Raw genomic sequence first — 12,546 nt, 5'->3', positions numbered from 1 at the left:
GCCCCGCCCCGTGCTCGCCCCCCACCTCCCCTGTCCTGTCTCTGTGCTGTGGGACAAGCACAGGGCTGGACCCTGCAGCAGAGCCTGGGGGGACCTCGCGAGCCTGGTGTGCTGGTCGGGCCATCTGTCCCCCGCCCCGCCTCGGCCGTGCTTCTGCCGCGGTGCATGCTGTAACGGTGGGACAAGCCACCGCAGCTTCTGGGCCCTGTGTCTCAAAAGAGGCCTAGTTCCAAGCGATCTTACATTAGTGGTTTTTTTGGTAGTAAATGGCTAAAAGTATATTTGGGGGGTATCCTCCTACAACAGCTTGTCAGCCACGGTTTTAAAAGGTTAGGACTGCGTGGGGGTTTCTGCACGTATGTTTGGTTTTCTTCCCGAGACTAGAGAAGGGAGGGCTGGGCAGTGCCTGAGCGATGCCTTCTTGAGCATCCCATCAGCCCCCTCCCAAACACTAAGAGTAGCCAGGGAGGGATCCGCGTGGCAAGAAGTACTGTAATGACCTTGAGCCATTTACCTGTATGTTTTCAGATGCCTTTCTGCCTCTGTCAGTTTTAGGGTGTGGATATTAGGAGCCATAACTTGTAATCTTGCTCTCTGAACGTAGAGGTAAGCTGCTATAAGCCAGTAGATGTTAAACTGACGACACGTCATTCCTGCCGTGAGTCAGGCTCAAGGAACCTCTTCCCTACAGTGATGTCTCTTTAGTAAACTATCAGACATATCTTTGTATCAAGGAACTTAAAATTTCTCAGCAATTGTATTTTGAATACTGTTACCCCAAAAGTGCTGTATCTTCAAGTCCTCTTTGGTGACAAGTGAGCCAAGACACATTCTAGGCTTCCGTTTTGCTCACTTTGAGCTTCTGGCCTATATTTTGATGTCTCATCTTAATTGTTTTCACTCTTAAGTTACAACTGCTTCACCAGTAACAGGGTCAGACCTGTCATCAGCACCCCAGCTCGCTGAGCTCCAGTGAACGATGGACCCCAGGCGGGGCCCTACCGGCCAGTTAAGAGAGCTTACCTTTTCTTTTTAGAGCACACCACCAGTGGAGTTTGGACAACCTCAAAGAGTTCAAATGTCAAAACAAGTTGCCTTTTTGTAAAGTGAAGGGTCAAAATCAGTGATGGGACAAAATAGGTTAATATTGTCTTTAATCGTAATTGCTTTAAACTAAGCCATTTGGATTGAGCTACAGTGGCAAGTAACAAATTATTTGAGCCCAGAAATCCCTAGTTTTCATGGAATCTATAGCTTTATTTAAAAAAATAAATCACTGCCAGGCTTTATTTTTCCACATGATCCTCTAAAAGTGGGTGTTTATTCTTATTGCCATATCTCATGGCATCTGGCCCAGGTAGAACTGATCAAGGAATTCATTTTTGGCTCTGTGATGCACCAAGTCCTCAAAATTATTTTCTGCATCTCTTGTGGCCAAGTTGCTTATACGAGTAGTGTTTTGGTTCAGTGGTAGGTTTTTATTTTTTTAATTTCTGGTACTAATGGGATTCCTGACCTTAGTTTCTGAAAACCAAAAACACCCCAGATTCGTTCACTTTAAAAAATTGTGGGCTTCCCTGGTGGTGCAGTGGTTGAGAGTCCGCCTGCCGATGCAGGGGACGCGGGTTCGTGCCCCGGTCCGGGAAGATCCCACATGCCGTGGAGCGGCTGGGCCCGTGAGCCATGGCCGCTGAGCCTGCGCGTCTGGAGCCTGTGCTCCGCAACGGGAGAGGCCACAGCAGTGAGAGGCCCGCGTTCCGCAAAAAAAAAAAAAAAAATTGTATCATTAAAATAAAAAGCACCTTCAGACAGCTGCACCTTTCATTTGTATAAAGAAAGGAAAGTGATAATAGTGAAAACGTTCCTAGGAAATATTTCAATCCAAAAAACATCATCTACAGATCCGTTTGGGGGCTGGTAGCTATCTATGTCCCCCAAGAGGAAACTGGGAAGCTTTTAAACTGACCTTTACCCTTGACCACCCAAGCCTTTCCTCCTGAATGTCATTTCCATGAATTTGTTTACTTTTGTGTCAAATGTATGAGCCACTGTCCTGGTCAGCCAGGGCTACCATTTATCTTACATGTGTAATCACACAGACCCAATTTTGGCTCTAAGTTAACTTCCTAGTCTTCGAGTGTCTTGAAACTGCCAACGTTGATGTTTTCAGAGGTAGGTTTTTCTGATTGATACAGACTCTGCATCATGTTTAGCAGATGAGGACAACTGGCCTAAAGCAAACCTTTGTAGATATACGCACCCATTTTTAAAAAAATTTTTTATCAGCCCAGGTGTCGGTGGCACAATCTGTCTAACACCGAGTTCATCACCTCCAACTAGGCAACATGTCAGCGAGCAGGCCTGCCCTAACTCCCACTGGGCACCACAGGCTTGCTGCCATCGCTTATTGACCATGAAAACTTGGTTGTGGTTTCAAATAATAGGTTGATTCCCTCCTTATTCAGTACGTAAATGTTTTCCTGCTATAAAAAGAAGTGGGATCTGAATGTGTCTTAAGTGATTTGCATTGTTTGGGGAAAGGGATTAGGAGCAAACACTCAAACATTTTTTTCTAAGTAAAATTCTTGAAAAGCTGATGCAAAACATTCTTTACAGCTGAAACGTTGGTCATGTCCAAATACCTGACATTGTCCCTTGAAACAAACGCAGCGTGTCTGCTGCCGAATCTGTTCAGTTTGTCAAGGAGGATGATGATGCTTTCGAGACAGACCTGAAAAGAAGGTGAATATTTTGCACTTTTGATACTCTTAGGAACAAATAACTTATTTGGCAAATGGTGTCTTTTTTATGTTGTTTTCGTTTTGTATTGTGAACAGGCACTGAAGCTGATGTTATTTTGTTTTAAGAATATTACAGACTGGAAACAGAAATAAACTATTTTAATGTGTGATGATTATGGGTAGCTCTTATGTCACGAGATGACGATTTGATCATGGACACATTATCAACAAAACTGAATTCGCATGTAACTCAACACATGCTTAAGGTCATCACGCCTCCACTGCAGATTTGGGGAATTGCTGTCATAGAGGGCGGGTCAGCTTGAAGAGAAGATAATGCAAAACAGGCTCAGAGGTAGCAGGTTAAGGCAAGGCCACTAAGAGCCAGCTGATGTCACCTGGTTTTGAAGACATTCCTGCATCTTCCTGAGCTTTTGAGTGGGAAGTTTCTTTATTAGGATCTGCCTGTTATTTTTTCTTTCAAACTTTTTCTATGTTCACGATGGTCCTAAAACCAAGATGCTCCTCAGCGTAGGGGCTGTATTTTAAAGGAAGATACTATAGAAATATGGAATGTTTTTCTACAGTATTATTTCATAGGGTTTTTTCATTTCATTCCTCCAGATTATAGATAAACTAAATTCTCCATCCCTTTCCCCTTTATCCTCCATCACCGTTCATCAAAGGAAAAAATAAAAAAAGCACAAGTGCATTTTTTTTAAGTTAATTCAAACACCTTAGGAATATTAGCTGTTTGGATTAGAGTTCTACTGTAAGCCCAGATTGTACAGCCACCAATGACACTTTTAGCAGAACGTTTTATTGGCATAAACTCTTTAGTACTCAGATTGCTTGCACATAAGTTCTGGAGAATTTGTCATCCAGGTGAGCTCTTGTTTTATCTTGAACATCGTAGCACAACATTCAGGCGACTGTCACTTTGGGGAGAACACACAGCATCTCAAACAGCAGGTTAGCCGCCACGAGGGCTGTGTTTCCTACAAAGCAGTGAAAAACCCAAGCGTGAACACCACACAGACTGCCTCCTGAGGCCGAGCCCCTCGGGCTCCTCAGCCTTTGTCCCTTTGTGCTTCCTTTCCCAGAGTCCTGCCTTGCGCGCTCCTCTGCGGTTCCCCACCGCCCCGTGGACATGCTTTCCCCGGCGTTCTCTCTATCAAGCATCATTCGGAAAAGGTATTTTAAAATTCAGAAGGCTCTCTGTTTACTCTGAGAACAGATTTCCCCCAAAGGAAAACCTATCATATTGGTGTGTATCATATTTACTATCTATCCTCTAAGGCTAACGGGCCTAACCCTGTAAATTTTTCTAGATTAAAATTATTGGGATGGCATTGGCTTTGAATCTCTCTCCTAAACCAGCTAACTCCCCCATTTTATCAATATTAATAAATACCATTTATGCCTTGAGAATTCACTTTTCAATGAAATATCCAAGGCAGATGGCACTGGGCAGCCCTATCGCTGAACTGCACGCTGGTTTCTCTCTCTTCTGCTGACGGGTGGGCCAGCTAACAATCCTTAGCCGCCTCCCAGGGGTTTTGTTAGGGTTCATTAGCTCACATCTGTATGGTGTACAGTAATAGGTTTATTTTCTTCACTGTAGGACATACTCAGCCGGTTCCTGAGTTACATAAAGGGACCCATCCATCTACTTATTAACTAGATTAATACAATTTAAACTAGCCGCTGGGACTTCCCTGGTGGCGCAGTGGTTACGAATCCGCCTGCTGGGCTTCCCTGGTGGTGCAGTGGTTGGGAGTCCGCCTGCCGATGCAGGGGACACGGGTTCGTGCCCCGGTCCGGGAGGATCCCACATGCCGCGGAGCGGCTGAGCCTGTGAGCCATGGCCGCTGAGCCTGCGCGTCCGGAGTCAGTGCTCCGCAACGGGAGAGGCTGCGAAAGTGAGAGGCCCGCGTACCGCAAAAAAAAAAAAAAAAAAAAGAATCCGCCTGCCAAGGCAGGGGACACGGGTTCAAGCCCTGGTCCGGGAAGATCCCACATGCCGCGGAGCAACTAAGCCCGTGTGCCACAACTACTGAGCCTGCGCTCTAGAGCCCGTGAGCCACAACTACTGAGCCCATGTGCTGCAACTACTGAAGCCCACGCGCCTAGAGCCAGTGCTCCACAACAAGAGAAGCCACTGCAGTGAGAAGCCCACGCACCGCAATGAAGAGTAGCCCCCACTCGCCGCAACCAGAGAAAGCCCGCATGCAACGAAGACCCAACGCAGCCAAAAATAAAAAATATAATAAACAAAAAAATAAACTAGCCGCTGCCTACGGATCACATTTGTCTCCCTTACTCACCAGAAGGATCGTACGGTGGTGAAACCTCCACAAGATCACAACCCACCACGTTCAGTCCTTGACAACCCCGGATGATCTCCAGAGCCTGTCCAAGATGAAGCTTGAGTTGTCCAGAGAGGTAATCATTGACAACAGAAAGCAACCAGTAGAGGCCTCCATGGATTTCTCCCAACACGGTCCTGCCCTTCGACTTGGAACTGTCGCTTTCCCTCAATAAACATTCATTGACCACCAGGCACCCTGGTGGGATCACAGAGACAAACCAATCGCTTCAATGCCAGCATGAAGGGCTTCAGGGCTTCAGGAATAGTCTGAGCACGTGTCGCAGCCTGAAGAGGCTGGGGAAGGCTCCTCCAAGGTGGAAACACTTAGCTCAAGGAACTGACCAAGCAGAGGAGTAGGGAGAGGGCAGCCCAGGGAGAGGGAAAGACACATGCAAAGGCGCCAAGACGGAAGAAGTACTAGTAGTCAGACGTGGCCGGAGATAGGATGAGTGAGGGGCGTGGCAGGAAGAGCATCACTTTGCTTCCGTTCTGCAGGTGAAAAGCAGGAAGGATGTGAAGCCGAGGAATGAGGAGTGTGTTCTAGAAAACTGACGGGAACTGGGAAAGGCTTTAGAGAGGTTGTTATGACCATCCTCCTTTCTGAGAGGATAGAAGATAGTTGATTAGTTCAAGCAGTCTTCATTCATTTACTCCAGTATCTGTGAGTACCTCCTACTTATATGTCAGACACTCTCCTCGGCTCAGAGAGTAGTGAACAGAACAAAGGTCCACCCCTGGAGCTTTCCTTCTAGGTAGAGCCACCCTCCAGTTCTGCCTCCCTGTGCTATGCTCAGCATACCATGGGAGCTTTCTTTGGGGGTTTCTAAAACTCTTGAACTACCCTAGGAGGTGTTAATCCCACTGTACATACCTTTAAAATTTAACCCCGGGGCTTCCCTGGTGGCGCAGTGGTTGAGAGTCCGCCTGCCAATGCAGGGGACACGGGTTCGTGCCCTGGTCTGGGAAGATTCCACATGCCACGGAGTGGCTGGGCCCGTGAGCCATGGCCGCTGAGCCTGTGCGTCCGGAGCCTGTGCTCCGCAACAGGAGAGGCCACAACAGTGAGAGGCCCGCGTACCAAAAAAAAAAAAATTTAACCCCAAAAAGGTAAGTTTGGTGTCTGAACAGGGGGCACTACAGTATTGTCCCCATGAACAGGTGGACCAGAGGCAGAAAGACCAAATAACGGATTATATCCCAGATAAGAAATGAGGGCCCTTGCCAAAATCAGTCACTCATCAATAAGGGAGAATCCAAACCTGTGATCAGCCCTGAGCACAATAAAGGCCCAGGTGCTCTGATTTTAAAAGCCCATCCTGATTTCTAAAGACTCAGTTCAGGTCCCAGGAAAGTGGGGAGCTAAGTGTCCTCACCCACAGGAAGTGTCACTGGTGGAGCCTCCTTACCTGACTAGGGGTGAGACCAGCAATTTCGGGTGTCCCTGTCCCTGGGGCATAGGCAGGGTCCAAGCCATCGATATCAAAGCTTATATAAATGGGTCTGACTCCCATCTGCTGCCTCACTTTTCCCATCAGAGGAACCAGCGACTTCATCCAGCAGTCTTCAGCCAGGACCACCCGGAAGCCCTGAGAAAGAATTGAAGAGCAGAAAGTTGACACTTGGGCCTGGCAGCATTTACTGGGCATTTCCTATAGGCCTACCCCGTGCTCAGCTTATGTGCACCTCAAAGTTGACCCCCAATATCCATGAGGAGGGAACTATCATCCCCATATCGGACCCATCGCCTTGGGTCTGGACCTCCTCCACTCTTTTCCAAGCCAGCAGCATCCAAGGGCCTGGTTTGTTTCTGCTTGTCCCCCTCCCCAGCGATAGGAGGCCTCCTTTGCCTCGTGAACTATCATCCCCGCTCCTATCTGCTCCACATGACGCAAACTCACCCTTCTGTCCCCACTTCGAGCTTGATTAGCAAAGTCCCTTTGAATCCATAGCCTCCACTGAGTGGGCAATGGAGAGGAAGGCACTTTGGGGCCGGGGACAGAGGGAGGGGCTTTCGGCCTGTCACCTGGCTCCGGCTGTATCTGTAGGTATCCAAGGTCATGGAAGAGCCCCGGATGCCGATCTGTACCACGCGCTTACAGTCCAGGAGTCCCTCGTCCACGCAACGGCGGAAGGGCGTCCCGTGATAGAGCTTCTCACCCAGGGCCTTGTCCGCCACGTCCATGTGTGCATCCACATGCACCAGCCCCATAGGCCCATGCCTGATGACAACAGGGCGGCTCAGAAGCCAGGCCTCCCGGTGGGGCCTGAACACCACCACCCTCCAGGCCGCCAGAACTTGATGACGATTCATAGCCGTGGAGGGAGGACCTGGCATCAGTTACCAGCCTTGCAACTGGTTTCTGTCTTCAAACCACTTAGCTTCTCAGAAGGACAATAAGCTCAGAGAAGTCAAGCAGAAGATAGTCACGTGCTTTAGCTGACACTCCCTACCTATCACCCAGAATTTTCTTCACTTACAGATGGAGAGGGCTGGGAGGATGCAAGTAAAGGGTGGCGGCTCAGGTGAGCTCGTCTGAAGGCTCAACTAATCAGCACCACCCTTTCTCCAACTGCGGTAACCAAGAAGCAGCTTCTACTCAGCTCTCTCTCTATAATCCCCATCAATCCTGCCAGCCGCCCCAAAAAAACAGACAATCCAAATCAGTGCCAGGCAAACACAGCTTCCAGAAAAGCCTTGTACCCACCCACCCACCTCCAACCAGAATGCCACCCACATAGCTTTCCTCTATATGAATTCTGGAGCTCACCACCTTGGCCCATCTGTCTATTTCTCAGACTAACTAACCAAAATTAGTCAATCCCTGCTAGATTTTCACTACTGGAAAAATCCATCTTCTCATCCTCTGGGAAAGGGGCCCTTTCAGGAAAAAACAGGGCCTCTCCTCAGCAAGCAACACCATTGTGCCTGTCAGTATTTGTATTTGGCCTCTGCAGCAGAACAGAAACTGAAGTTAACTGGAGTTGTGTATTTCACTAGGGGCTCATCTTCCAAAAACAGAGGCAAATGCTGAGCCTGCATACCAGGGCAGATCTAGGGCAAGGGCGGGTGGCCAGGGTGTTAATAATAAATTGTCTTGGCTCCCATCTGGTGACTGACAGACACACCTGGAGCTTGACCTTAATTTTGATCCATAGAAGCAACACAGTGGGGAATTTCCTATCGTCCCCAATAACCTGAGGCAGCAGAGGTCACCTGACGCCATCTAGCAGAAAACAACTCATTCCCCAGCTCCGGCCTTTGGGACTTACTTTTCTGCCATCGCTTGCAATATAGGATAGGTGATTGTGTGATCTCCACCTTCAAGGAGACAAAAAAGAAGAAAACATCTGGAACGTGGATAAGATTCGAAGACCACGTATCACCTAGAACGATCTTTAATCTGCCCAATTCTGCCACCCTTTCGATTAGACTGGAAGAACTATAACCCCAGCTAAAATATGATCTTGTTCAGTGGTGAAGAAATGGCCACTAAATGTGTGACATTACATTGTCATTTAAAAGAGGAAATTAAATTAAGGCTTATAGGGAAAATGCTCGGACCAGCTCTGTCCAGTTGAACTTCCTGCAGTGACACGCATGTTCTGTATCTGCACTGGCCAACATGGTGGTCACCAGCCATTGGCTATTGAAATGTGGCTCACGCAACTGAAGAATTGCATTTTTTATTTTATTTAATTGTAATTCATTTAAATAGCCACATGTGGCTAGGGGCTACCATAATGGACAGCACAGGCCTAGAAAAGTATTACCATTGATAATTATTAATAACAACAACAGCTATATTTATGGAAGCTTAAAACATGCCAGTCACAAAGTTGGGCACTTTATGTGCACTTTTGTTATATGCCCCTGACACAATATAAGAAGGTAGGTGGTGGTATTTTTATTCCCATATTACAGATAAGGAAATGAAGCGTCAAGAGCTAGTGAGAGGGCTTCCCTGGTGGCGCAGTGGTTGAGAGTCCGCCTGCCGATGCGGGGGACGCGGGTTCGTGCCCCGGTCCGGGAGGATCCCACGTGCCGCGGAGCGGCTGGGCCCGTGAGCCGTGGCCGCTGAGCCTGTGCGTCCGGAGCCTGTGCTCCGCAACGGGAGAGGCCACAGCAGCGAGAGGCCCGCGTACCGCAAAAAAAAAAAAAAAAAAAAAAGAGCTAGTGAGAGGTGGAGCTGAGATTTCAAACCACGTCAGCCAGAAACCCCACTCCTTACCACTATGCTCTGCAGGCTGGGCCCTCTCATTTGGCAAAAATAAATTTGGGTATTTAGAAAAAGGTACTATTTTGACTATTGGTGAACAGGAAGAGAAAGAACTGCTACAGTGAGAGTGGGGCAGGGTGGGGGAGGGTAAGAGGAAAGCTGCTCTATAGATTGACATAGACCCTGACGAGAGGAAAAGAACCCCTTGCAGTTCTCTCAAATAAAGTCATTGAAACAACGTCCTTGAATACTTAAGAAGTCACAACTAAGCCCCTGCTGGCAGCCTCCTCGGGCCTGGCATCAAGGGCTGGGACAAGGTGAGGTGGATAGAGGCACTTGCCGGATGCAAAATTGAAGGGACACCAAAAAAAAAAAAAAAAAAAAAAAAAAAAACTCAGTGATTGGGGAATTCCCTGGCGGTCCAGCGATTAGGACTCTGCGCTTACACTGCAGGGGACCTGGGTCCCATCCCTGGCCAGGGGCCGAACGAAGATCCTGCAAGCTGTGTGGCCAAAACAACAACAAAAAAAACTAAGTAATCAAGATAAATATTATTTTAATGTAATAGTTTAAAAAATCAAAATCAATGCAAAAAAAAAAAAGGATCCATGATAGGAACTTCCCTGGTGGTGCAGTGGTTAAGAATCCGCCTGCCAATGCAGGGGACACAGGTTCGAGCCCTGGTCTGGGAAGATCCCACATGCCGCAGAGCAACTAGGCCCGAGAGCCACAACTACTGAAGCCCGTGTGCCTCAGAGCCCGCATGCTGCAACTACTGAGCCCGTGTGCCTAGAGCCCGTGCTCCACAACAAGAGAAGCCACTGCAATGAGAAGCCCACGCTACTTTATTTATTTATTTTTCTTTTTTATAAATTTATTTTATTTTATTTTTGGCTGCGTTGGGTAGTCCCAGGGAACTGTGCCACCAGGGAAGTCCCTTTTTTTTATTTTTATTTTTGGCTGCGTTGGGTCTTCATTGCTATGCACAGGCTTTCTCTAGCTGCGGTGAGCGGGGGCTACTCTTCCTTGCAGCGCACAGGCTTCTCACTGCAGTGGCTTCTCTTGTTGCAGAGCATGGGCTCTAGGCACGCGGGCTCAGTAGTTGTGGCACATGGGCTTAGTTGCTCCACAGCATGTGGGATCTTCCCGGACCAGGGCTTGAACCCACGTCCCCTGCATTGGCAGGCGGATTCTTAACCACTGCGCTACCAGGGAAGTCCCCCATGATAAACTCTAAATAAAGATAGGATCAGCAACTGTGCTGTTCTGAGCCATACTGGAACCTGAGGCAAAAAGAAAGGGAAATCAGTAATATGTATTGCTGACTTTTTGGCACCCCTTAAATTTTGCACCAAGGTGAGTGCCTCACTTGCTTCACCCTGGTCCATCCCTGTCAGTCACATTAGTCCAAAAATGTAAATATCCTCTCCCCAGGGGTTAAAATAAATGAACTAAAAATGTTCCCTTTCCTACTGTCTCCACATTGCCAGTGGCTCCCCCTGGAGAAGTAACCGTACTCCAGCTCATGATAAATAGACCCTGAGCTCAGAGAACTACCCTCTCCCTTGCAGATGCCATTACCCAAGGTCAGAGGAATACAGCCAGCTGCTACAATTTTCTGATAGGCCTCTCGAATTAGGCGGCAGCTGTCCTGAAGGTTGTAAAGATTGACATTCACATCGCCTAGGTCTGCAACCATGAGGGACTGGAAGGGGAGGGCTCCTGTGCTAGGGTTGGCTGTCCGAAGCAGCACTGATTCTTCACGGATCCTTCGGGGTCCAAATCTGGAGGAGAAAGAATCAGCCTGTGAGCCATCCCTAAAGGTTTAGAGGCTCTGCCTAGGCCAGGGCTTCCCAGGCTCTGCGCTGGGGCTGGCTGAATCTTTGCTGCAGGGGGTAGGGGTCATCCTATACATTGCAGGACGTTTAGCAGCAACCCTGGTCTTTACCCACTAGATGCCAGTAGCAGCCCTTCCCCCAAGTTGTGATAACCAAAAATGCCTCCAGACTCTGCCAAATGTCCCCTGGGGGGAAAATGTCACACACACGTTGAGGACCACTGATCTAGCCTATATAGTGAAGAGATTAAAGGTACAGACTTAGAAGCCCACCAATCACCAATTTACTAAAAGGCATTAGATCATTTCTTAATCTCCCTGAGCCTCAATTTCCTAAACTGTTGCTGCGGAATCGTAAATAGCTGATGTTCAATAATTAGAAAAATCGATTTTACTTCCTCTAACTTGATCTTAGGAAAACTGCCTTATTTTGGGGACTTCCCTGGCGGTTTAGTGGTTAAGACTCCGCATCTCCACTGCAGGGGGCATGCGGTGATCCCAGGTGGGGGAACTAAGATCCCCGCAGGCTGCGCGACCAAAAAAAGAAGAAAAAATTGCCTTATTTGGAGCAAATTCTTGAGTCACCTGACATCTAGAGGTTTGGGGAAGGGCAAGCAGCTTCTGTTCTCAAACTTAATGTCCCCTGCTTCTGTAAACCGGGGTACCCACAGCCACCATCCAGCTAGGCCAGGGAACGGGGCAGGGAGAAGGCTCAGTCCTTAAACCCCCTTTCTTTACCAATGGATGACACGGCTGAGCCCTCAGGGTTGCTTGAGGGAAACCAGCTGTCTCTCAAAGGATTGGGGGCACTTTGGAGCCAGGCACTGGCTTCCAACTCGACCCTGGCTGAGGGAAAGCGCCTCTCCATGAGTTTTGTGTGCGCAGTGGCCGCCAGGCTGTCCCAACACGTGTCCCCGAGTCCTTCGGGGCTTACCTCGCCCCGGGCCGGTTGGAGGTCCCAATGTCCAGCGGCACCCCGATGAAGGCGGCATCCAGCCCCTCGGGGGAGGCCTGCACGGGCAGCCGCATCATGGAGCAGATGCCCACCGACTGAGCCACGAACTCGGAGCTGGGAGGTTGGTTCCGGGGGGCGTCGGAGGCCTGGCGGCTCTGGCTGCTGCCGGGATCGCAGAGCCCCGCCGCAGGACGCACGCGACCCCCGAGAACCAGCCCCCGCGCGCCCCCGCCGCCCCCCGGGCCCCGGGCGCAGCCGGACGCCAGCAGCCGCAGCATCCCACCCGCCCCGCTGGTCCCCGCTGGTACCCGCTGGTCCCCGCAGCGGCCGGGGCCAGTGTGCCGGCGCCCGAGACGCCCCGGGCTCAAAGGGCAGGGGCGCCTGGAGATCACGGGCGGGGGAGGGGCCCAGGGATCGGGCCGCTC

At 49.4% G+C, this 12,546-nt stretch overlaps 1 protein-coding gene across 2 annotated transcripts; it reads right to left on the bottom strand.

Annotated features, from left to right (window-relative positions):
• Positions 1–3,117: 3,117 nt before the first annotated feature.
• Positions 3,118–12,417, bottom strand: AGMAT (agmatinase (putative)). 2 transcript variants are annotated; one of them, XM_082833957.1, is made up of 7 exons: positions 12,101–12,417; positions 10,911–11,113; positions 8,383–8,431; positions 7,136–7,331; positions 6,519–6,698; positions 5,069–5,153; positions 3,118–3,739 (listed from the first exon to the last, which is right to left on the bottom strand). In XM_082833957.1, exons 1-7 carry the CDS (start codon positions 12,397–12,399, stop codon positions 3,666–3,668), a joined length of 1,086 nt encoding a protein of 361 aa, XP_082690083.1. In that variant the 5' UTR covers positions 12,400–12,417; the 3' UTR covers positions 3,118–3,665. The 2 variants fall into 2 exon arrangements, with proteins under 2 accessions (XP_082690083.1, XP_082690084.1); XM_082833958.1 differs by lacking the exons at positions 3,118–3,739; positions 5,069–5,153 and adding an exon at positions 5,160–5,308.
• Between the last annotated feature and the right edge of the window lie 129 nt (positions 12,418–12,546).

Source organism: Leucopleurus acutus (genome assembly GCF_964270905.1).
Source record: "Leucopleurus acutus genome assembly, chromosome: 2".
Classification (NCBI taxonomy): Eukaryota; Metazoa; Chordata; class Mammalia; order Artiodactyla; family Delphinidae; genus Leucopleurus; species Leucopleurus acutus.
The sequence above is the reverse complement of the archived record's forward strand: the minus strand, read 5'-3'. Positions and strand labels throughout refer to the sequence as shown.

Coding starts and splice junctions, on each gene's coding strand:
- AGMAT (XM_082833957.1), bottom strand. CDS start 12,399: ATGCTGCGGCTGCTGGCGTCCGGCTGCGCCCGGGGCCCGGGGGGCGGC. Junction 11,114..12,100: donor TCCAACCGGCCCGGGGCGAG/GTAAGCCCCGAA, acceptor TTTCTCCTCCAG/ATTTGGACCCCGAAGGATCC. Junction 5,154..6,518: donor CTGGTCTCACCCCTAGTCAG/GTAAGGAGGCTC, acceptor CATCTTGGACAG/GCTCTGGAGATCATCCGGGG.